At 42.2% G+C, this 25,716-nt stretch overlaps 2 protein-coding genes across 3 annotated transcripts; both read right to left on the minus strand.

Annotated features, from left to right (window-relative positions):
* Positions 1–446: 446 nt before the first annotated feature.
* LOC125883767 (SLIT and NTRK-like protein 6) lies at positions 447–13,267 on the minus strand. 2 transcript variants are annotated; one of them, XM_049568313.1, is made up of 6 exons: positions 12,916–13,267; positions 2,819–2,914; positions 2,506–2,697; positions 1,665–1,760; positions 1,345–1,524; positions 447–1,104 (listed from the first exon to the last, which is right to left on the minus strand). In XM_049568313.1, exons 1-6 carry the CDS (start codon positions 13,078–13,080, stop codon positions 694–696), a joined length of 1,140 nt encoding a protein of 379 aa, XP_049424270.1. In that variant the 5' UTR covers positions 13,081–13,267; the 3' UTR covers positions 447–693. The 2 variants fall into 2 exon arrangements, with proteins under 2 accessions (XP_049424270.1, XP_049424272.1); XM_049568315.1 differs by lacking the exon at positions 12,916–13,267 and adding an exon at positions 4,112–4,341.
* Positions 13,268–15,696: 2,429 nt separating this feature from the next.
* On the minus strand, positions 15,697–25,716 carry LOC125883741 (platelet glycoprotein Ib alpha chain-like). Its single transcript, XM_049568251.1, has 6 exons — positions 24,668–25,716; positions 23,203–23,298; positions 22,890–23,081; positions 21,931–22,026; positions 21,611–21,790; positions 15,697–21,370 (listed from the first exon to the last, which is right to left on the minus strand). Exons 1-6 carry the CDS (start codon positions 24,911–24,913, stop codon positions 19,622–19,624), a joined length of 2,559 nt encoding a protein of 852 aa, XP_049424208.1. The 5' UTR covers positions 24,914–25,716; the 3' UTR covers positions 15,697–19,621.

The following is a 25,716-nucleotide window of genomic DNA, read 5'->3' on the forward strand; positions in this document are numbered from 1 at the left end:
AAATAATGTAATCACTTTGGTGATCCTCTGACTTTTACATCTAGCGCCATCATCAGGTCAACATTTAAATATGTCCAATACTACTGCTGATGACCTTACACATGACATGTCAGTCAGCCTCAGCTACACTCAGTGCTTACTGTTAATTAGCTGATGTTAGCATGCTAACAGGCTACACTGAGGTTGCTAACGTGAACAACTTAGTCTTGTTATTCAATAATTAATAATTTCCACTTGCTTCTATTTGCCATTTAAAACAACATGTTAAACTAACACTGAGCAGGTGTTCTGGGTCACCTGTCACCTGATTTGACTATGCAGCAATTTCAGTGTACAGGTCATTTGAATCCTGTCAAACGTCCGCTTCAGTGAAGATGAGATAAAGCTGCTTCATGCACATCTAATACTGGAGTTCATGAGGACGTCAGTAAAGTCAGATTGAGTCATTTTCACCACATTGTGTTTTTATTACATTCACTGTTGAAAGTTGTGAGCTTTTTAAACATTTTAATAAGTGGAAAATTGTTTACCCATTAGCTGTGAGACGGATCACTACAGCTGACAGACACAACAGTTTACAACCCACAAGTGCAACTTGTATTTATGAACAAGATGTACCACTTTGAAGCTGTAAGGGTGCCATAGCTTCTCCTCTCTCTCTGTGGGCAAACAGCACAGAGCGAAACAGCACCATCACTCCTCCTCATGCCCCTCCTTCTCTTCCCTCCTGCTGTATGTTGACAGCATCACAACCTCGCCACCACCTCCCCTCCTTGCCACTGCCTCATTTGGGAGATTGTAATCCCTCTTGCACCAGCCGACCAGCCACACAAGAATTACCAATATGAATGTCACAGATGCCACGCACAGCAGCAGGCACCCTGCGCAAAGCCAAAAACAAAACACCCCCCCACACCTGATGGCACAAATTGTCATTTCAGTTGAGGGTCTGACAGTAGGATGAGGAGGAGCAACAGTATCTGTATGGACAGTTTGCTTGTCACTGTCTCCGGCTGGATTTGGTTCAGGCGCAGGTGGACACAGGTCAGATTCTTCCAGAGTCATTACAGGTTTATTCTTGAGACACTGTGGAGAGTGACATACCTGAGGACACAAAGCAGTCAGCAAAAAATAATTCACAGGAAGCCAAAATGAATCCTTTCTGAATTTTAAATATGCATCAACTCAGCAATCAGAACTGTAATAACTCAAACTTTCAGTCCTTATTCCCATGTTACGATCTCTCTAGTCTTTAAGATACGATCTTCAGTATGCTCCGAACCAACTAGTTGGTACAAAGTGATGATCGATCACGTCTGAAGGTAAAAAACTGGTGGTACTCACCACACTCTCTGCGTCGCTCTGAATGATTGGGCCTTCTCGGGTGTAGACGTTGAATTCATAGTTGTCTAGGTATCTGCGCAAATAACCAAGGGAACAGGAGCAGGCCCAGGGATTGGCTGAGAGGAAGAGGTACGGCACTGCCTCCTTCTTGCTGAACCAATCATCTGGCATCACCATGATCTGAAATTAAAAGGAAGTGTCCTGCAGCGTTCAACATGCCAACCTATACAATAACAGCTACAGTAACATAACGGTTTAAAGCGTCTGTTTCTGACTGATTTTGTACCAAAATACTTTCAATACTTTGATTGTTCTCCCACCTTGTTGCTCTCCAGGTAGAGGGTCTCTATGGCAGGGAGTGGGTGGAGCATGAGCTCGGGAAGCACCTTGATACGATTGGATGACAAGTCCAGGATCTAGAAGGCGGGACCACCAGATCTTAGCTAAAAATATCCAGGTTCTCCTTGTGTGAAAATTAAGCTAACATGCTACATTTCTATACTTCAGGTTCTACATTCTTACATCCTTACATACCACCGTCATGGTTTGCATGCTAACCTCTTAACCTGCCAACATCATGGCATGTGTCCCAGCTTTCTACTGTTCTACCTTCATGTTCTGCATCGTTAAGTCCTAATGTCCTACCACCATGGTATGCAGCTTAATTTTCCAACATGCTACCTTTGTGTTCTGCATCCTAACTTCCTGACATGCTACCTTTATGGTCTATATCTTAACGTCCTGTCATACTACCATCATGGTTTGCGTCCTAAATTCCTAGCATGCTACCTTTACATTCTTTATTCTAACTACCTTACATCCTACCATCATAGTTTTTATCCTAACTATCAAACATGCTGCCTTTATGTTCTGCATCCTAACTTCCTTCTATGCCACCATAATGGTTTGTGTCTGCACTTCCTAACATGGTACCTTCCTGTTCTGCACCCTATGGCTACATTGACAGTATTTGTCCTAGTTAATCCAGTATTAACCCTTCATGATTTGCTTAATGACTTTCTATCATACATCCTCATCATATTCATTCTAACTTCCAAACTACATCTGCAACATGCGTCCTTACTTCCAAACATTCTCTGTTCATATGCATCTTTCCTTGCAAACAGGCTACAATCACGACACACAAGCCAACACACTGACCTCCAGCTTGCTGAGTCCAGAGAAGGTGTGGTCACTCAGAGAGTCCAACACGTTGTTGTCCAGGTAGAGTTCAGTTAGAGCAGGACAGGCAGTGAAGGAGCCGTCAGAGAGGGACGTCAGGCGGTTCGAACCCAGCCGGAGAACACTGAGGGTGGGCAAGATCGGAGTGACACTGGAGGTCACCTGTGGAATCTGGAGACACAGGAAGTCATGAAAGTGTATGTACAAAAACAACATGAGAGAATGAAACATTCATAACTTAACACTGATCGCTGATATCAACTTGATTAAATCAATATTCAGTTTAAGACACCTTGTTGCCTGAAAGGTCGATCTCATAGATGGCTGTGAAGATCTGGAAGGAGGACCAGGACAGACTGGAGAACAGGTTGTTGGTAAACAACATAACCTAGGAACACAGAAAGAGAAGAAGAAGAAAAACATCACATTCCAACATATTCCCACTTTCAGGGTTTCCTGTCAGACTATCATGTAATTGCTCTGAAACAGGAAGTTTGCGGCTCTGCTGAGTGTCTTGTGATGTCAGCCCTGATAGTCAACAAAAAAACAAAACAAAAAAAACTTCTCTTAAGCTTGGTGTTTTCTCAGCACAGAGGATGTTTAACTGTGCTGTGTGTTTTTGGTTATTTATGGCAGCACAGTGACATTTAACTGCAGATGGTTATTGTGTGGATCATTGTGATGCCAAATAAAGAACAGAAAACGTTGTGATCGTTCGAAACATAAAGTTTCCTCAGAGGTAAACTCTCCACAGGATTCCCAAAACTGTCAGTGTGTCATGACTCCTGAGGTTAAAGGGGATTAAAATAATACCTCAGTGATTTATTATTGTAGGATGTCTTCTTTTTGTTGTTGTCTTTTATTTACTGATTATTATTTATATACAGTTTTAAATGCTAAGAGAACCAGAGTAGATGCATGTCATTGTGCTGTTGTATTTTAGCCATACAGAGTCAAAGTGAAACCAGAACTTCTGTGTCCTGTTCTAAAAATAAGAAAAACTCCTTCAAAACCTGCTGACATTTGTGACAACAATAACGATAAGATAACGATAACAATAACAATATGATGCAGCCTTCTCGGCAGAATGTTGATGTTTAGATTAAGTGTTTTAATATATTTATATTTGTGTGCTGTTTTCAGTCGGATAGGAATAGGACTCTTTGGCTGTTATTTATGTGCATGAGGGCTGGTCAGTAATATTGTAAAGCATATCTCCTTACCTTTAAACGAAAAGGATTACAAGTTGTAATTAAAAGAAAATATTTAAATTAGTCATTAATGTTTTGTATAAACCCTGCAAAGGCTTTTTGTTTTATGTAATGCTGAACACTGGAGCACAGGTCATTGTGTTTACATCATATTATGTGATTTAGATTTTTTTTCTTTTTTTGTAAAGATCAATATTGGAAAAATATCCATAATAATATAGTGATTGATCTTAAACATATTTTTAAATAAAATTTGATTCTTTAAAAAACAAAAAAAACAGACTGAAGTCAATTCTGTTTATTTTTTCAGCTGTAACTTGACGTCGTTCATGTCTCTCGTCTCACCAGCAGCTGTCGGTGTTTCATGGTGTTACCTCGGTTGTGGGGTCAAATCCCACTGGGATGTCGCTGAAGCCGAGCGCTGTGCAGTTCTCCCTCGTCCGGTGGTCCTTGTCCCTGTCCCTGGTGCAGCCAGCCCACGCTGTAACTGTGGCAATGCGGCAGGACAGGAGGGAGAGGAGGATGAGGAAGAGCTGCATTCTGACAAAAGACCCTCAGCTCCTCAAAGACTGTCTGTCTGAGTCTGAGAGGGTAAAATAAGCAACTAAACAGGAAACAGTCTTTCTGGGTGTGTCAGATTTAATCAACAGTTACTGGAGTAAGACGTGAGACTTCAGTTGTCTGTTGTGATGTGTTGCTCTTTAAGCTGGACAGATCAAATGATCAAGTATGATACATATCCAGATTCCTCCTTGTGCTCTTTAGGTTGTTTTTATTTGAGTGTTGGAGGCGTCCTGCTGTCTGTGATGTCATTTAGCAACACTCTCACACTGAAACACTTTTTTTTCTGTTCGTCCATTAAATGTAAGTTTGAGTGACAAAAAGCGTCACGAGTGCTAAATTTGTTACATTTGAAAGTTCCGATTGGTTGAACTTTGACCTGACTGAAGGCTACCCAGCCTTGGCTACACTCTGTGTGTCTCAGATCGTCTCTCTCACCAAACACTTCATATTCTGAGTGCACTGAGTGTGTTCACACTGCTTAGTGCGGGAAAACACAGTGTCCTACTGGAGCACTCAAAACGGTCCAGACGCTGAGCGTGGTCTGACGGACACTTCTCACCCTCAACAGTCGCCATCTTTGTGACATAGCGGCTGGAACAAGGAGTCTGTTAGTTCTACATGTTTTTGCACTAAGTACCAACATTGTTGTCTAATAGAAGCCGTCAGTGATGTTTGTTGGGTCCGTAATGTTTTGGTACTGCCAACAACAATGTGAGTGCTAATGTTAGCTACCTAGCTAACTTGCCTCGAGCTACAGCAGCACATTTAATCAGTACTGACGTTGTGGCGTCAGTCTGGTTCATGTGTAGGTGGAGATAGTGGTCAAATGTTGGCAATAATGCTCACACGTCTGTTCGCAATACGCTGTTTAAAAAGAAAACAAAACGAGGTGGTTTAAAAAAAAAAAAAAACTGTTGTCACTTCTAGTAAGAACAAAACAGCAGTGTGAGATTTGAGACACTACTCTGTTGAAATTAGTGCACCAAGCAAGAAATACGTCGTGTGTGTGCTACACTGAAGTGGAGTGACAGTAATACACTATCCGAGACACTCACTGTGTTTACTGCTAACTAGCTGATGTTAGCATGCTAACAGGCTACACTGAGGTTGCTAACATGATAAACCTAGTCTTGTTATTCAGTAAATCATCATTTTCACTTGCTTCTATTTGCCATTTAAAACAACATGTTAAACTAACACTGAGCAGGTGTTCTGGGTCACCTGTCACCTGATTTGACTATGCAGCAGTTTCAGTGTACAGGTCATTTGAATCCTGTCAAACGTCCACTTCAGTGAAGATGAGATAAAGCTGCTTCATGCACATCTAATACTGGACTTGATAAAGACGTCAGTAACGTCAGATTGAGTCAGTTTCACCACATTGTGTTTCTCTCTGTCTGTCACCTATCACCAAAAGATGGTTCATGACCCAGTGAAGTCCTCCGACATATTCACAGCATTTCCAAGATTCCTAGACGTGGCAGGAATGGTATGTGGATCTTCAACTGTCTTGCCTTAAAACTGTCAGAACATTTTTTTAATAGCATGACTAATGAAGTTCTCGTGTCACAGACTGGGACCAGCATCCAGGGGCATCTGGACAGCATCACGGAAAGCCTTCAACCCTACCTACTTGCTGTCGGGGCCCAGAGGAGTGTGATTCACAAGTACTTCATTGTGATTGACAAACATGCAATACCTTTTAAGTCACCAGACTCTCTTGCCTGTGTTGATGAGCTTTTCAAAGCTCATTTTGTCTTCAGCACCTCGCACAACCTGGAATGGCAAATGTGTAAACAAACCACCATTTATGAAATAGATGTTGGTACCACTAAGGTGAATCCCAGGGTTGCAGAGTTGAGGGATTGAGTTGATACTAAGATGTTGTGTTTTATTTGCAAAAGCTCTCAGGCAAATGCTAATACCCTGACAAAGCACTTAAAGTTGATCCATGGAGTTTGTTCAGGAAAGACACTTCGTCTTAAATGTGGTCAAGCTGGTTGTTCACGAGTTTATGGCACTTTTTCACATGTTGTTGTTAAAGACGAGATGTTGCTGTTGGTTACATTTGCACTACAGTGCAGTATGTCTTGATGAGCATTTTAATGCATTTATATATACTTTATTTATTATATATATACTTTATTAATCCCCGAGGGGAAATTCAATTTTTCACTCTGTTGTCAATTACACACAGGTCCGAACACACACATGCACAAACAGAACCTATACATGCACTAAGTGGAGAGATGTCAGAGTGGGCTGCCCATGACAGGCGCTCTGAGCGGTTGGGGGGTTCAGTGCCTTGCTCAGGGGCACCTCGGCAGTGCCCAGGAGGTGAACTGGCACCTCTCCAGCTACCAGTCCACACTCCATATTTTTGGTCCAGACGGGGACTTGAACAGGCGACCCTCCAGTTCCCAACCCAAGTCCCTATGGACTGAGCTACTGCCGCTCATTTAAAGTTGTCTGTACAACAGAGGGACCTCATGTTGTTGACGTCAAAGAGCTTTTCTGTTACAAAGCATTTGATATACAGATGTCATACAGCCGCGATGATTCAAGCTTGTTTATTGTCACATACTGTTTCCTGTGAGTAAAAAAACTAACACAGTGAACTCTAACCAAGATGCATTGGATTTTGGCATTTTTTCTTTTTGTATTATTTTATTGTATTATTAAATGCTTTACAGAGGCCAGTTTTATGTTTCTGCCTGACACTTTATGGAAACAGTAATGTCACTGTCATCAGTGTTGCAAATGTTTACACATTTGTTGCATTTAAAAGAATAAAATGCATTTTTAAAATCTAATTTCTTGATTTATTGAGTTTTTTGAGTTTAGATAATCTTCAAGAGTTAATATTTGTCATTTTAACTGAAATACAACTCCTACATTGAGTGAAATGCAGTTCTATATTGAGTGAAATGTATCTCAACATTGAGTGAAATATAGCTCTACATCGAGTGAAATATAGCTCTACATCAAGTGAAATATAGCTCTACACTGAGTGAAATGTAGCTCTACATTGAGTGAAATATATCTGTACATTGAGTGAAATATATCTCTACATCGAGTGAACTGTAGCTCTACATCGAGTGAAATGTAGCTCTACATCGAGTGAAATATAGCTCTACATCGAGTGAAATATATCTCTACATTGAGTGAAATATAGCTCTACATCGAGTGAAATATAGCTCTACATCAAGTGAAATATAGCTCCACACTGAGTGAAATGTAGCTCTACATTGAGTGAAATGTAGCTCTACATTGAGTGAAATATATCTCTACATCGAGTGAACTGTAGCTCTACATCGAGTGAAATATATCTCTACATTGAGTGAAATATATCTGTACATTGAGTGAAATATATCTCTACATCGAGTGAACTGTAGCTCTACATCGAGTGAAATGTAGCTCTACATTGAGTGAAATATATCTGTACATTGAGTGAAATATATCTCTACATCGAGTGAACTGTAGCTCTACATCGAGTGAAATGTAGCTCTACATCGAGTGAAATATAGCTCTACATCAAGTGAAATATAGCTCTACACTGAGTGAAATGTAGCTCTACATTGAGTGAAATATATCTCTACATCGAGTAAACTGTAGCTCTACATCGAGTGAAATGTAGCTCTACATCGAGTGAAATGTAGCTCTACACTGAGTGAAATGTAGCTCTACATTGAGTGAAATATATCTCTACATCGAGTGAACTGTAGCTCTACATCGAGTGAAATATAGCTCTACATCGAGTGAAATGTAGCTCTACATCGAGTGAAATATAGCTCTACTTCGAGTGAAATATATCTCTACATTGAGTGAAATATAGCTCTACATCGAGTGAAATGTAGCTCTACATCGAGTGAAATATATCTCTAAATCGAGTGAAATATAGCTCTACATTGAGTGAAATGTAGCTCTACATCGAGTGAAATGTAGCTCTACATCGAGTGAAATATAGCTCTACATCAAGTGAAATGTAGCTCTACACTGAGTGAAATATAGCTCTACATTGAGTGAAATATAGCTCTAAATCGAGTGAAATATAGCTCTACATTGAGTGAAATGTAGCTCTACATCGAGTGAAATGTAGCTCTACATTGAGTGAAATATAGCTCTACATCGAGTGAAATATAGCTCTACATTGAGTGAAATGTAGCTCTACATCGAGTGAAATGTAGCTCTACATCGAGTGAAATATAGCTCTACATCGAGTGAAATATATCTCTACATCGAGTGAACTGTAGCTCTACATCGAGTGAAATATAGCTCTACATCAAGTGAAATATAGCTCTACACTGAGTGAAATGTAGCTCTACATTGAGTGAAATATATCTCTACATCGAGTGAACTGTAGCTCTACATCGAGTGAAATATAGCTCTACATCGAGTGAAATGTAGCTCTACATCGAGTGAAATATAGCTCTACATCGAGTGAAATATAGCTCTACATCGAGTGAAATGTAGCTCTACATCGAGTGAAATGTAGCTCTACATCGAGTGAAATATAGCTCTACATCGAGTGAAATATAGCTCTACATCGAGTGAAATGTAGCTCTACATCGAGTGAAATATATCTCTACATTGAGTGAAATATAGCTCTACACTGAGTGAAATGTAGCTCTACATTGAGTGAAATATATCTCTACATCGAGTAAACTGTAGCTCTACATCGAGTGAAATATAGCTCTACATCGAGTGAAATGTAGCTCTACATCGAGTGAAATGTAGCTCTACATCGAGTGAAATATAGCTCTACATCAAGTGAAATGTAGCTCTACACTGAGTGAAATATAGCTCTACATTGAGTGAAATATATCTCTAAATCGAGTGAAATATAGCTCTACATTGAGTGAAATGTAGCTCTACATCGAGTGAAATGTAGCTCTACATCGAGTGAAATATAGCTCTACATCGAGTGAAATATAGCTCTACATTGAGTGAAATATAGCTCTACACTGAGTGAAATGTAGCTCTACATCGAGTGAAATATAGCTCTACACTGAGTGAAATGTAGCTCTACATTGAGTGAAATATAGCTCTACACTGAGTGAAATGTAGCTCTACATTGAGTGAAATATAGCTCTACACTGAGTGAAATGTAGCTCTACATTGAGTGAAATATATCTCTACATCGAGTAAACTGTAGCTCTACATCGAGTGAAATATAGCTCTACATCGAGTGAAATGTAGCTCTACATCGAGTGAAATGGCAGTAGAGTTGTTTTAAATTATCGTCATGTAGAGTTAAATATAAACACTTAATAGAGTAGAAATTACTGAAAAATTAACTTTGCAATGAGAGTAAATTTCACTATATTTAGACTGGGACCAAATGTTATCTTTTTCAAAATAAACTTTTTTTCAGTTTGAGTAAAATTTACTTTGATAAATTTGGAACAGTAGTGGGAATAAGAGGTGTGGTAGCAGGAGCAACAGTAGCTGTATGGACAGGAATAGTTTGCTTGTCACTGTCTCCGGCTGGATTTGGTTCAGGTGCAGGTGGACACAGATCAGATTCTTCCAGAGTCACTACAGGTTTATTCTTGAGACACTGTGGAGAGTGACATACCTGAGGACACAAAGCAGTCAGCAAAAAATAATTCACAGGAAGCCAAAATGAATCCTTTCTGAATTTTAAATATGCATCAACGCAGCAATCAGAACTGTAATAACTCAAACTTTCAGTCCTTATTCCCATGCTACAATCTCTCTAGTCTTTAAAGCTATAGTGCGTAACTTCTACAGGACCGTAAATGTCAGTTTCACCCAAGTCACTACTAGAGGAGATGACACAATGCTGATTAAGCCGATCGGCTCCTAACATCTCGCGGTATTTTTCAATATATATCATTTTTAGTATGCGTGTAGACCGGCGACATTCCTGCGCTGGCGCACAGGAAATGCTTCCTCACAACAAGAAGGGAGGGGGAGGACGAGCGGAGAGTGTCACAGCAAGAGGTAGAGCGCAGGTAGAAAGTGAAACTAACATGGCAGAGAAGTGGCCGAGACACGGTTCAGAAGTGGATCCTACCACAAAGAAAAAGCCTGGACGTTCGGCTGAAGGTCTGTTAGCAAAGAAGGAAAGTGACCAACAGAGAAGGCAAACAAGGATTTGTATTGCCATCACTTTTCCTCGGTGGAGAGCCCTGAAGGAAGAAACTGGGCTGAGGGCAGACACGGATGTTGCCTTGCTGCTGTTGGATAAGTCAGTGACTTGGTTTATAATTATATTATGAGTAGTATGTGTTGCTGTTACATGTACTGGACCTAGTACTTTATTATTTTCTTGGAAATGGTGCTATGAACGTAATGTAATGTTAGCAGCCTGGTGTTCGCCACGTTGTGTAGCGTTGTGTACACGGTGTGAAGTGAGTGTTACTCTGTGTACACAGTGTGTGGCGAGTGTTACTCTGTGTACATGGAAGTGCCGCCGGCTTATTAGTTGTAATAACGCATTATCCGCTGGGAGGCGACAGAAGTTACGCACTATAGCTTTAAAACACGATCTTCAGTATGCTCCGAACCAACTAGTTGGTACAAAATGTTGATTGATCACGTCTGAAGGTAAGAAACTGGTGGTACTCACCACACTCTCTGCGTCGCTCTGAATGATTGGGCCTTCTCGGGTGTAGATGTTGAATTCATAGTCGTCTAGGTATCTGCGCAAATAACCAAGGGAACAGGAGCAGGCCCAGGGATTGGCTGAGAGGAAGAGGTACGGCACTTCCTCCTTCTTGCTGAACCAATCATCTGGCATCACCATGATCTGAAATTAAAAGGAAGTGTCCTGCAGCGTTCAACATGCCAACCTATACAATAACAGCTACAGTAACATAACGGTTTAAAGCGTCTGTTTCTGACTGATTTTGTACCAAAATACTTTCAATACTTTGATTGTTCTCCCACCTTGTTGCTCTCCAGGTAGAGGGTCTCTATGGCAGGGAGTGGGTGGAGCATGAGCTCGGGAAGCACCTTGATACGATTGGATGACAAGTCCAGGATCTAGAAGGCGGGACCGCCAGTCAGAAGAGAACCAATAAGGAGGCAAGCATTCTTTGGTAGAAAACTACGATCTTAGCTAAAATATCCAGGTTCTCTTGAGTGAAAATTAAGCTAACATGCTACATTTCTATACTTCAGGTTCTACATTCTTACATCCTTACATACCACCGTCATGGTTTGCATGCTAACCTATCTTAACCTGCCAACATCATGGCATGTGTCCTAACTTCCTAACATGTTCTACCTTCATGTTCTGCATCGTTAAGTCCTAATGTCCTACCACCATGGTATGCAGCTTAATTTTCCTAACATGCTACCTTTGTGTTCTGCATCCTAACTTCCTAACATGCTGTACTTCATGTTCTGCATCCTAACTTCCTGACACTTAACGTCTGTCATACTACCATCATGGTTTGCGCCTAAATTCCTAGCATGCTGTACTTCTTTACATTCTTTATTCTAACTACCTTACATCCTACCATCATAGTTCTGCATCCTAACTTCCTAACATGCCACCTTTATGTTTCTGCATCCTAACTTCCTTCTATGCCACCATAATGGTTTGTGTCTGCACTTCCTAACATGGTACCTTCCTGTTCTGCACCCTATGGCTACATTGACAGTATTTGTCCTAGTTAATCCAGTATTAACCCTTCATGATTTGCTTAATGACTTTCTATCATACATCCTCATCATATTCATTCTAACTTCCAAACTACATCTGCAACATCTCTTACTTCCAAACATTCTCTGTTCATATGCATCTTTCCTTGCGAACAGGCTACAATCACAACACACAAGCCAACACACTGACCTCCAGCTTGCTGAGTCCAGAGAAGGTGTGGTCACTCAGAGAGTCCAACACGTTGTTGTCCAGGTAGAGTTCAGTTAGAGCAGGACAGGCAGTGAAGGAGCCGTCAGAGAGGGACGTCAGGCGGTTCGAACCCAGCCGGAGAACACTGAGGGTGGGCAAGATCGGAGTGACACTGGAGGTCACCTGTGGAATCTGGAGACACAGGAAGTCATGAAAATGTATGTACAAAAACAATGTGAGAGAATGAAACATTCATAACTTAACAGACACCTTGTTGCCTGAAAGGTCGATCTCATAGATGGCTGTGAAGATCTGGAAGGAGGACCAGGACAGACTGGAGAACAGGTTGTTGGTAAACAACATAACCTAGGAACACAGAAAGAGAAGAAGAAGAAAAACATCACATTCCAACATATTCCCACTTTCAGGGTTTCCTGTCAGACTATCATGTAATTGCTCTGAAACAGGAAGTTCGCGGCTCTGCTGAGTGTCTTGTGATGTCAGCCCTGATAGTCAACAAAAAAACAAAACAAAAAAAACAAAACTTCTCTTAAGCTTGGTGTTTTCTCAGCACAGAGGATGTTTAACTGTGCTGTGTGTTTTTGGTTATTTATGGCAGCACAGTGACATTTAACTGCAGATGGTTATTGTGTGGATCATTGTGATGCCAAATAAAGAACAGAAAACGTGGTGATCGTTCGTTGGATCTTTGACACATCCAGAAATGTAAAGTTTCCTCTGTTCATGTCTCTCGTCTCACCAGCAGCTGTCGGTGTTTCATGGTGTTACCTTGGTCGTGGGGTCAAATCCCGCTGGGACGTCGCTGAAGCCGAGCGCTGTGCAGTTCTCCCTCGTCCGGTAGTCCCTGTCCCTGTCCCTGGTGCAGCCAGCCCACCCTGTAACTTTGGTAATGTGGGAGGACAGGAGGGAGAGGAGGATGAGGAAGAGCTGCATTCTGACAAAAGACCCTCGGCTCTTCAAAGACTGTCTGTCTGAGTCTGAGAGGGGAAAATAAGCAACTAAACAGGAAACAGTCTTTCTGGGTGTGTCAGATTTAATCAACAGTTACTGGAGTAAGACGTGAGACTTCAGTTGTCTGTTGTGATGTGTTGCTCCCTCTCGAGTTAGTGTTGTGTCGTTCGCGAACGAATCATCCAAAAGAACAAATTGTTGAGTGAACGTACTGAACTGAATCATTTCCAGAACTGATTTGTTCATTTCTCAGTTCAGTTGCACTCTGCAGCGAGCGTGCAGGACGAGAGTGGAACTGCTGATTCGGTCCGTGCAAACAATGAATCACTTGCGAGATGCGAGGCAGCCAGGGTGCAGGGAGGGACTGCCTACCGCGTGACGAATCACTCGGTGAACGAATCCCTCGGTGAATGACGTAACCCCGATCCCTGAGTGATTCCAATCATTTCTTCTCAGCGATACACTTTCATAGGGACTGTTCTCTCCAAGCTAACGGCTAATGTAGCCAGGAGTCAATCACACACCTCCCCATTGTTTTAACAGACTTAGTTTCCAGATAAACAAACTTAAACGTCAGGCTGGCCAGTGATGAGACTCACCAGTGCAGGGCAGTGAGTCGGACGATGCAGTACACAGTCAGGGCTCCTCCCACCAAGCACTGAACGATTCGGTGAACGAATCTTTTGAACGAATCTTTTGAACGAATCTTTTGAACGAATCTTTCTCATGAACTGATTCTGGTGATTCAGTAACATCTAAAGAACTGCTTTGCCCATCACTATCTGGAGTCCACAGCAATCACGTGACCGATTTAAGACAACGTAGCAGCAACATGCTCGCTGAGTCCCCTTTCAATTTGTGTGGAAAGTGTGAACTTCTGTGACTTTGTAACACTTTTTAAATTGTGTTGATCGGCCATATAAAACCGGACTTATAAATAATAAACGCCATGATTTTCCTGAATATTGTTGTCACGTTTGATGCGTGTTTGGTGCAGAAAGGAGCGGTATAAACGGCCGTAAGAGCTGGAAGCAACAACAATAACAGCAAAACAAAAAACAACAACAAAAAAAAACGACACCCCCTTTCCTATTGGTGGAAAAATGCGCCACTTCAACCAATCAAAAAATTGTATGGCAACACATTTGTTGCTGGGGAGAGGGGAGAGTTGTGGGAGTGACGGCAGCGAGAGAGACAGTGGTAACAACCGCGATCATAGACAGAGCTGGGATTTGTGACATTTAGCGTGTAGTGAGTGTGTAGTGAGTGTGTAGTCAGTGTGTGGTGTAGTGTGCTTTGGAAGAGGAGAGAGCACGCACTGAGTGGTACTCGGAGGTCCGCACAGAGGAGCGGACGGTGCGGCACGCCCACCAGGTCCGGATCTCCGCTGGCTCAGGCAGCAGAGCCAAGCCTCAGCTCTGAGCCCTGGAAGACAGAGGATGCTGCTCCAGGTGGACAGCGGGAGGAGTGACACACCCTGGAAGTGTCAGGCCTGTGATGTGCCCCTCTGTGTTGTGGTGGACAGGAACTGCTTTTCAGCGTGGCACAAATAATTTGTGTGGCTTCTGATTGTTTTTGTAAAAACGCCTGAGGCATTGCCTGCTTTTTAATGTAAATAGTTATATATAACTTTGTTGTTTGCTAAATTAGGACATGAGTTTTTGTAGTTTGCAATTTATATTTCCATTCTACGTTACAAAAATGGTTCGTTAGACATGTTTGTGGTTTTCACAGTAAAAAATCAAACTTTTTCCTACTTGGATTTTATGTTTTTTGTGTGATTTTAGGTCCAGTGTGTTAATACAGTATGTTAACATGAAAAAATAACTGTAAAGTCACACAGGTGAGGTTGTGCTGAAAAGAATGATACCAAACAAGGCAAGGTAAACAGTTTTTTAAGGTGAAGGTTTTTATTTGAGTGTTGGAGGCTTCCTGCTGTCTGTGATGTCATTTAGCAACACTCTCACACTGAAACACTTTTTTTTCTGTTCGTCCATTAAATGTAAGTTTGAGTGACAAAAAGCGTCACGAGTGCTAAATTTGTTACATTTGAAAGTTCCGATTGGTTGAACTTTGACCTGACTGAAGGCTACCCAGCCTTGGCTACACTCTGTGTGTCTCAGATCGTCTCTCTCACCAAACACTTCATATTCTGAGTGCACTGAGTGTGTTCACACTGCTTAGTGCGGGAAAACACAGTGTCCTCCTGGAGCACTCAAAACGGTCCAGATGTTGAGCGTGGTCTGATGGACACTTCTCACCCTCAACAGTCGCCATCTTTGTGACATAGCGGCTGGAACAAGGAGTCTGTTAGTTCTACATGTTTTTGCACTAAGTACCAACATTGTTGTCTAATAGAAGCCGTCAGTGATGTTTGTTGGGTCCGTAATGTTTTGGTACTGCCAACAACAATGTGAGTGCTAATGTTAGCTACCTAGCTAACTTGCCTCGAGCTACAGCAGCACATTTAATCAGTACTGACGTTGTGGCGTCAGTCTGGTTCATGTGTAGGTGGAGATAGTGGTCAAATGTTGGCAATAATGCTCACACGTCTGTTCGCAATACGCTGTTTAAAAAGAAAACAAAACGAGGTGGTTTAAAAAAAAAAAAAAACTGTTGTCACTTCTAGTAAGAACAAAACAGCAGTGTGAGATTTGAGACACTACTCTGTTGAAATTAGTGCACCAAGCAAGAAATACGTCGTGTGTGTGCTACACTGAAGTGGAGTGACAGTAATATACTATCTGAGACACTCACTGTGTTTACTGCTAACTAGCTGATGTTAGCATGCTAACAGGCTACACTGAGGTTGCTAACATGATAAACCTAGTCTTGTTATTCAGTAAATCATCATTTTCACTTGCTTCTATTTGCCATTTAAAACAACATGTTAAACTAACACTGAGCAGGTGTTCTGGGTCACCTGTCACCTGATTTGACTATGCAGCAGTTTCAGTGTACAGGTCATTTGAATCCTGTCAAACGTCCACTTCAGTGAAGATGAGATAAAGCTGCTTCATGCACATCTAATACTGGACTTGATAAAGACGTCAGTAACGTCAGATTAAATCAGTTTCACCACATTGTGTTTCTCTCTGTCTGTATTAAAGCTACAGCTCTGCCAGCTGTCTGCTTTATTGATTTATTGTTTTAGATTAATCATTTCTTTTCCTTTGAAAACATCAAGTTGGAACAATTATTCATGAACACAAACACATTGTTTTAGTGAGTGATTTAATGAATGTGTAATAAAAAAGATGACCTGGTTATGTATCTTATAATCACAGATGAAATCTGTTCGCTAACACTTTAATAAATAACTGAATGGATTCAGTGGATAAATAAAGACATACAGCGATCATACAGTGTTTCTTGGTAGTGATCAAAGCTTTGTATCTGCACAACACAACTCAGATGGTAATGTGGGACAAACACCAAAACACATCTGTATTTCACGTCCCTTTTATTAGAAGAGTTATCAGAGCGTCTACATGAACATGTAGGTTAATGAAGACATTAGATCGTCTTAACAAGTGAAACAAACGACACATTTTTGAGAAAGATTTTGTGTCGAGGCTGGATTTTTGCATGTTACCTAATTTCTAGGGTTGAGCCAAGTACTTGGATCAAGTAAAATGTGTCAATATCTGCACTCAATACAGGAAAATCTATATTTGGGTAGTTTGATGTCTTACTCTTCTGATCAAGACTGATCTGAAGCATAATTCTGAGATTGTTCTGTAAATGCTTTTCTAATAAATAGTAAATAACTTCTGATCAACCCATATCAACGCCAGGCTTAAAATAACAGCCTCAGATTAGGCCACACCCACTTTTGATTTAAATGACATTTTCGACTCAAACTCCACCCGTTCCTAGTACAGGTATACATAAATTACCATATAACTTCAACTAAAAGCCTAGTGCTAATTTAACACCCAGTCTCTTTTACTACCTGATGTAGCTACACATTTTGACAAATAAAGGCCTGTCTCTCAATAGAGGCCTGGACTGGTTGCCAAGCAGTTCATTTTCATAGAAGTTGTTCCGGTGTATAAAAGCAGGTTGTTGGCTACCTCAGATAATGTCTCCGTTCCTGGGTTACCCTGTAAATTATTCAAATTCCTTCAGTCCATAAAGGTCCTCAGATTAAAAGAATTAAAAGGGTTTTTCATAAAAATGAATCCACAAAATCACTTTATTCTGTTAAAACAATATTCAAAATCCTTTCGATTCTTTTGATCCGAGGACCCTTACGGACTAAAGGAATATGAATTATTTAATCCAGGATTGGACACATATTCTGACTTAATGACAGCTTTGGAAGTAACGTGGGGAGTCACTTGTTTTTCCATCATGGCAGTAAATCAGAATGAATTACGGTCTCCTTTGGTGCTCATGGTTTTAGTAAAATGAACTGAAGGATTGAATTATGGAGAATCCAACTGAGTTTATAATATATAACATCTCTTCACTGACAAAAGTTTAAACATTTATATATGTATGTGTAATCTAAGCAGCTAACTAACGTTAGCCCAAGTGGGTAGCCAACAACCTGATTTTATACATCCAAAGAACAACCAACCACACAAGGCCTCTGATCGAGACAGGCCTTTATTTGTCAAAATGTGCTGCCACTCGTGACTAGGCTTTAAACTGAAGTTTTACGGTACTTTAATTTCAAATTTAAGCAGGGTTAAATGTTCAAAATCTGGCTCAGGGACAAAGGAAATACAGCAAAAACTGCCACTTTTTATATACTAGAAAAATAACAACTGAAATTTTTTCTTACGTTTCTTTTGGTGTCAGGTAAGCGGGAGAAAATTAAAACTCAGGAATGTGTTTTTGTTTTTGTCATTTCTGACAGGGACACAAAAATCACGACAGTTTAAGAATGACCCAATATAGCTCTACTGTCAGTGGTTCTTTGATGCCGGATCCATATCTGTCCACAGAACCCTGTGGGACGGGGACGACACCAAAAAGGTTACAACTGTCGCAGTAGTATTGTATTCTGTCAGCTCAATACATCATAGGTCAGGAAGACAGTTTGCAACCTGCAGGTGCAATTTGTATTTACGGCAGTGGTGCATCGCTCTGAAACCGTTTTAACTTTGTTGTAGAGTATGGAACATAGACTCTGATAAAAGAAATGATGAATGAGAGATTAGTTATGGATGCTAGACAGGAAGTGATGTCATCACTCACATTGTTGACAAGTCAAGTCAAGTCAGGATTTATTTCTAGAGCACATTTAAAATGACGGCAGTCAACCAAAGTGCTGCACATTGGGGAGTACAGAGTTAAAACAACATCAATAACAAAAATAGAATAGATGTAGAAAACAACGATAAGAAGACAGAGCAAACAGCGCAAACATTAAAATAGCAATTAAAAAAAAAAAAAAAGAACTTGAGATCATCGTGCTCAGGCTGAATGATACGGCAGGTGGAAGAGAAAGGTTTTTAGGGAGGATTTAAAAGTCTCAAGGGACTGGGAAGATCGAATGTGAAGGGGAAGGCTGTTCCAGAGCCTGGGGGCAGCCGCTGCGAAGGCTCTGTCACCTCGAGACTTTAGTCTGGTTTTTGGCACCACCAACAGTAGTTGGTCCAAAGACCTTAAGGTTCTGGTTGGGGTGTGGCGCAAAAGGAGCTCAGAGAGGTACAGAGGGGCCAGACCGTTGAGGGCTTTAAAAACAATTAAAATGAGTTTAAAATCAATACGAAAACGGACCAGGAGCCAGTGGAGGGATGCTAAAACTGGCGGGATGTGGTCGCGCTTTTTCTTGCCCGTGAGGAGGCGAGCAGCAGCGTTCTTGACGAGTTGTAGACGGTTGAGGGAGGACTGATCCAGGCCAACATAAAGGGAGTTACAATAATCTAATCTGGTGGTTATGAAGGCATGGATCACCCTTTCAAAGTCTGCAGCTGAGAAACAGGGCTTGGTTTTGGCTAGAGGACGTAGCTGGAAAAAGCTAGTTTTGACAACAGCACTGATCTGTTTGTTAAATTTGAATTGGCTATCAAAAACCACTCCGAGATTCTTTACAGAGGAACGAATGTTGGGGTTCAGGGGGCCCAGGAAATCTGCGGAGCTGCGTGGGGACATGTGGCCTCCAAACAGGATAACCTCTGTCTTGGACTCATTAAGATTTAAGAAATTAGAGCTCAACCAATATTTGACATCACTCAAACAATCCAGTAGAGGTTGCATTGCGTCCTTGCTTAGTGACCTTAGTGGCAGGTAAATCTGGATGTCGTCAGCAAAACAGTGGAGTGAAATCTTGTGCTTTCTAAAAACATCACCTAGAGGCAGCATATACAACAAGAAAAGAACAGGGCCCAAGATGGAGCCTTGGGGGACTCCGCGGGTCAGTGGGGCTGCAGCAGAGGAAAAGTGACCTGACTGCACAGAAAAAGTCCGATCTGTCAGATAAGACCTGAACCAGCTAAGGGCGGAGCCTGTAATGCCCACGGACTGCTCGAGGCGGTGTAGCAGGATCGCGTGGTCAACTGTATCGACATCACTGAGCTGCCTCACCCTCAGGTGGAGTGGTCACACTCCAAGGCATGCTGGGTAAGTAGTGTGCCAGCCACTCCCCCCAGCTGCTCCTGGTCTCCCCCTCTTCCTCTCCTCTTTTCACCTCCCACCCCCCAACCACCCAGTCCAGCTCCTCCTTCCCTTCCCCTGCCTCCTCCCTCTCCTCCCTCAGAATTACACTGTAGCGCTTTCTAGAAACTTCTCCTCCACTTCCCTCCTCTCCTTGCCTCCTCCCTCCTTGCCTCCTCCCTCCTCTACTTTCTGCAGAGACCCGACACTCCTCCATCACGGTCCTCCATCCCTCTATCTCCTCCTCTTTGCTTAACAGACGGTACAATATCTTCCTGTACACTCCCTTCTCCTCCCTCCCTCCTCTTTCTCCTTCTTCCTCTCCCATCGTTCCTCCTCCTCCTCCTCTTCCTCCCGTTGGCTCCAGAGTGACAAGGAGTCTTTCATTCCCTCCTGCACCTTCCTTCCCTCCATCCTCCCTCTCCGTAGCCACTCCTCCCTCTTTGTTGGCAAACAGCACAGAACGATAGAGAGCAATCACTCCTCCTCCTGCTCCTTCTTCCAGCAACTCTTTCCCTCTCCTGCTGCTGTATGTTGACAGCCTCACAACCTCACCACCTCTTCCTCTCCTCGTCAGCGCCATGCTCAGCGGCTTGTACACCTTCCTGTACCAGTTGACCAGCCACACCAGAGTCACTAATATGTACACCGCTGACGCCACGCACAGCAGCAGACACCCTGCGAAAAGCCAAAAGCAAAACACGCCTGCGCCTCCAACAGCACCAATCCTACCACCGGCTCCTTCGTTGATTGCCCATGAAGGGGTTGATGTGATGGTTGCCACGGTGAGGGAGGTTGTTGGGACTACCTGGAGTTTTGGTGTTGTTGACTTGACAGTTGAAAAAACAAATCTGGGTTTTGTTGGCGTTGTGTCAGCAGGACGTTCAGTTGGGGGTCTGACAGTAGGATGAGGAGCCAACGTATGCGACACATTCAACGGCACAGCAGCAATAGAAGTAGGAATAGGAACGGGAGGAATCGTTGTAGGAACAGGAGGAACAGTAGTGGGAACAGGAGGAACAGTAGTGGGAACAGGAGGAACAGTAGTAGGAACAGTAGTAGGAACAGGAGGAACAGTAGTGGGAACAGGAGGAACAGTAGTAGGAACAGTAGTAGGAACAGTAGTAGGAACAGGAGGAACAGTAGTAGGAACAGGAGGAACAGTAGTAGGAACAGGAGGAACAGTAGTAGGAACAGTAGTGGGAACAGGAGGAACAGTAGTAGGAACAGTAGTGGGAACAGTAGTGGGAACAGTAGTGGGAACAGGAGGAACAGTAGTAGGAACAGTAGTGGGAACAGTAGTGGGAACAGGAGGAACAGTAGTAGGAACAGTAGTGGGAACAGTAGTGGGAACAGGAGGAACAGTAGTAGGAACAGTAGTGGGAACAGTAGTGGGAACAGGAGGAACAGTAGTGGGAACAGGAGGAACAGTAGTGGGAACAGTAGTGGGAACAGGAGGAACAGTAGTGGGAACAGGAGGAAGCGTCGTAGGAATAAGAGGTGTAGTATCTGGAACAGCAGGAGCAACAGTAGCTGTATGGACAGGAATAGTTTGCTTGTCACTGTCTCCGGCTGGATTTGGTTCAGGCGCAGGTGAACACAGGTCAGATTCTTCCAGTGTCACTACAGGTTTATCCTTAAGCCACTGTGGAGAGTCACACACCTGAAGACACAAAGCAACCAGCAAAAAATAATTCACAGGAAGCCAAAATGAATCCTTTCCGAATTTTAAATATGCATCAACGCAGCAATCAGAACTGTAATAACTCAAACTTTCAGTCCTTATTCCCATGTTACGATCTCTCTAGTCTTTAAGATACGATCTTCAGTATGCTCCGAACCAACTAGTTGGTACAAAGTGTTGATCGATCACGTCTGAATGTAAGAAACTGGTGGTACTCACCACACTCTCTGCGTCGCTCTGGATGATTGGGCCATCTCGGACGTAAACGTTGAATTCATAGTCGTCTAGGTATCTGCGCAAATAACCAAGGGAACAGGAGCAGGCCCAGGGATTGGCTGAGAGGAAGAGGTACGGCACTTCCTCCTTCTTGCTGAACCAATCATCTGGCATCACCATGATCTGAAATTAAAAGGAAGTGTCCTGCAGCGTTCAACATGCCAACCTATACGATAACAGCTACAGTAACATAACGGTTTAAAGCGTCTGTTTCTGACTGATTTTGTACCAAAATACTTTCAATACTTTGATTGTTCTCCCACCTTGTTGCTCTCCAGGTAGAGGGTCTCTATGGCAGGGAGTGGGTGGAGCATGAGCTCGGGAAGCACCTTGATACGATTGGATGACAAGTCCAGGATCTAGAAGGCGGGACCGCCAGTCAGAAGAGAACCAATAAGGAGGCAAGCATTCTTTGGTAAGAAAACTACGATCTTAGCTAAAAATATCCAGGTTCTACTTGAGTGAAAATTAAGCTAACGTGCTACATTTCTATGCTTCATGTTCTGCATCCGAACTATCTAAAATACTACCATCGTGGTATGTGTCCTATCTTCCTAGCATGCTACCATCATGGATTGTGTCCTAACTTCCTAACATGCTATCATCCCAGAATGCCTCCTAACCTCCTAACATGCTACACTTCATGTTCTGCATCCTAACTTCCTAACATGCCACCTTTATGTTTTGCATCTAAACTCTTTAACATTCTACTTTCACAGTATACGTTCTGATTTTCCACCAAGCTACCTTAATGTTCTGCATTCTAACTTCCTAACATGCTGCCATTTATGGTATGTGTCCTAAACTCCTAACATGGTACCTTCATGTTCTGCATCCTAACTTCCTTACATGCAACTTTCATGGATTGTGTCCTAGCTTCCTGTCATTGTGCCTTCATGTTCTGCATTGTAACTTCCCAACATGCTATCTTAATGTTCTGTGCCTGTACTACAATCCCGATATGCGTCCTAACTGTTTGACATGCTACCTTCACATTCTGCATTGAGTCATTGCTACCATCCTGGTATGTGTTCTAACTGCCTAACATACTACCTTCATGTTCTGCATCCTAATGTCCTAACATGCTGCCCTCTAACTTCCAACCTTCCAAGTATACTTAGTGTCTCCATCATCTTCACTCTTACTTCCAAACATTCTCTGTTCATATGCATCTTTCCTTGCAAACAGGCTACAATCACGACACACAAGCTAACACACTGACCTCCAGCTTGCTGAGTCCAGAGAAGGTGTGGTCATTCAGAGAGTCTAACACGTTGTTGTCCAGGTAGAGTTCAGTTAGAGCAGGACAGGCGGTGAAGGAGCCGTCAGAGAGGGACGTCAGGCGGTTCGAACCCAGCCGGAGAACACTGAGGGTGGGCAAGATCGGAGTAACACTGGAGGTCACCTGTGGAATCTGGAGACACAGGAAGTCATGAAAATATATGTACAAAAACAATATGAGAGAATGAAACATTCATAACTTAACACTGATCGCTGATATCAACTTGATTAAATCAGTATTCAGTTACAGACACCTTGTTGCCTGAAAGGTCGATCTCATAGATGGCTGTGAAGATCTGGAAGGAGGACCAGGACAGACTGGAGAACAGGTTGTTGGTAAACAACATAACCTAGGAACACAGAAAGAGAAGAAGAAGAAAAACATCATATTCCAACATATTATATATGTTATATAATATACTTTACTGTCAGGGTTTCCTGTCACACTGTCATCTTATTGCCCTGAAACAGGAAGCTTGCGGTTCTGCTGTGTGTCTGGTCCTGTCAATCAAACACTTACATCCAGTCATGGTCGAGTTCAGCCCTTACAGTCAACAAAACCAAAAGCTGAGTCCTCACATTTTAAAACTTGTTTAAAAGCTATTTTGCTTTAAGGATGTTTAACAGTGTAGTTTGCAGAGGCACATTGATTGACTGGCTCATCACAATGTACCTTTTGGAAGTTTTTGGCAGTGCAGTGACATTTAACTGCAGATGGTTATCGTGTGGATTATTTTGAGGCCAAACAAAGAACAGAAAATATGGTGATTGTTGGATCTTCAACATGTCCAGAAAAGAAAGTTCCCCCTGGTTGAAAAGCACACACTATGAATAAACTAAGTGATTTATTATTATAGCATTTTGAATTATTATTGTTGTCTTTTTTTAATGTATATGTCATCAAATTTAAACTCGTACTTAAGAGTAAGACTACAATGATTGTCACAATATCCTCTTGCTAGCACAGAGTGTAAAAAAAAGAGCCATAGCAACCTAACATTAACTAAGTTCTGAAAATCAGGCGTTATTTTCTAAGATACTGAAGTGATTCAAAAAAAAAAAAGCTACTGAAAATGACTCAAATGTACTTTCAAACATTTTGATTATTGTGTTTCATTTTAAGAGAAGATTTTTTGGGTCCATGTCATTGGTTCGACAGCCCATTGGTTCGACATCCCTTTAGTCCGACTGTCCGCGGTGCTGAACAGCTCGCGGCGGGCGTATGGTGCGCCGCGACCGGCTTGAGGCGGAGCAGGCTCACGGCTTATGTGTTTGTCACTTTCTTTTTCATTTTAACCCACACCATGATCTTTTCCTGAGTGGTTTTTGTGCCTAAACCTAACCAGACCTTAACCACAGGGCATCATGATGATTTCGGAACAGACTTCGGAACAATGAGTTCAATATGATCGGAACAATGGGATGTCGAACCAATGGGCAGTTCCTGATTTTTTTTGGATATATCAATATTGAAAATATCCATATATATATATCCAAATATCCATATTAAAAGTCATTAATTTTAAACATATTATTTTATTAAATTTGATTTAAAAAATCTGTATTCTGATATAACCCTGAATATTACGTCTGAAAATCAACTTTCCTTCATGACTAAAATAACAGACTGAGGTCAGTTCTGTTTATTTTCCAGCTGTAACTTGACGTCATTCATGTCTCTTCCTCTCACCAGCAGCTGTCGGTATTTTGTGGTGTTACCTTCGTCGTGGGTTCAAATCCCGCTGGGACGTCACTGAAGCCGAGCGCTGTGCAGTTCTCCCTCGTCCGGTGGTCCTTGTCCCTGTCCCTGGTGCAGCCAGCCCACGCTGTAACGGTGGCAACGTAGGAGGACAGGAGGAAGAGGAGGGTGAGGAAGAGCTGCATTCTGAAGAAGACTCTCGGCTCCTCAAAGACTGTCCGTCTGAGTCTGAGAGGACAAAAACTATGAAACTGAAGAGGAAACATGTACAGTATCTGCTATGCGTGTCTGTGTGGTTTGATTGACATTTGCTGAAGCAGGAACTGTGATAAGACGCAGCTGTTGGTCTGTTGATACTAGCATGTGTTTCTTCTCTCTCTATGGATATTTTTTGTTCCCTCCAGCTTCCTCATTGTCTTTTTTAGGTCATTTTGTATTTGAGTGTTTGAGACTTCCTGCTGTCTGTGGTGCTGTTCAGAATCATGGAGAGACTGGAGAGTGACCACCACTGACATTACTGCCATCAAGTGCTACATTTGTTTAATTCCCAGCCAACATTTGTATGCGGGGCCTATGTAGGTAGTAAATGGGCTAAAATAAATGGGCCCTGTATGGGATTGTCCATGGGTTCCATAATGGCCAAAGCCAGTTGTCCACATGGTTGGGATTGATCAAGTGGGCCCCCACACAGGTTACACCAGGGCTACCTGGGTACCAAGTAGGTATGGGCCCCAAAGAAAATGCAATGTATTTCATAAATAAAATGGATGTATTACAAATGGTGCCCCCAGGGTGGGACCAGGGGGGCAAAAATGTTGGCTGGGTTTGTACTTCAAATTTGTTGATCTTTGACCTGACTGAGGGCTCCGCTTGTGCAGTGATTGGAAGACTTTTTAACCGCTAATGGAACAGTCTTAATTTAATACCGATGTTTCTATATAAGCTATAAGCACACATTAGCGAGAAGACTGGCTATTTCTATATAAGTCTCGTCCCCAGATCAGTCTCCCCACCACATCACAACGAATTCACAACACGCAGACCAGAAGATTCAACATTTACATTTTCC

This window comes from Epinephelus fuscoguttatus, linkage group LG23 (genome assembly GCF_011397635.1).
Source record: "Epinephelus fuscoguttatus linkage group LG23, E.fuscoguttatus.final_Chr_v1".
Classification (NCBI taxonomy): domain Eukaryota; kingdom Metazoa; phylum Chordata; class Actinopteri; order Perciformes; family Serranidae; genus Epinephelus; species Epinephelus fuscoguttatus.

What these genes read in the sequence shown, in the direction of transcription:
- LOC125883767 (XM_049568313.1), bottom strand. Translation starts at nt 13,080, where the DNA reads ATGCAGCTCTTCCTCATCCTCCTCTCCCTCCTGTCCTCCCACATTACC. An exon ending in GATTTGACCCCACGACCAAG is followed by an intron (nt 2,915 to 12,915) that starts GTAACACCATGA and finishes CTGTGTTCCTAG; the next exon opens with GTTATGTTGTTTACCAACAA. An exon ending in TCGACCTTTCAGGCAACAAG is followed by an intron (nt 2,698 to 2,818) that starts GTGTCTTAAACT and finishes CTGTGTCTCCAG; the next exon opens with ATTCCACAGGTGACCTCCAG.
- LOC125883741 (XM_049568251.1), bottom strand. Translation starts at nt 24,913, where the DNA reads ATGTTTCCTCTTCAGTTTCATAGTTTTTGTCCTCTCAGACTCAGACGG. An exon ending in TCGACCTTTCAGGCAACAAG is followed by an intron (nt 23,082 to 23,202) that starts GTGTCTGTAACT and finishes CTGTGTCTCCAG; the next exon opens with ATTCCACAGGTGACCTCCAG. An exon ending in AGAGCGACGCAGAGAGTGTG is followed by an intron (nt 21,371 to 21,610) that starts GTGAGTACCACC and finishes TTGTGTCTTCAG; the next exon opens with GTGTGTGACTCTCCACAGTG.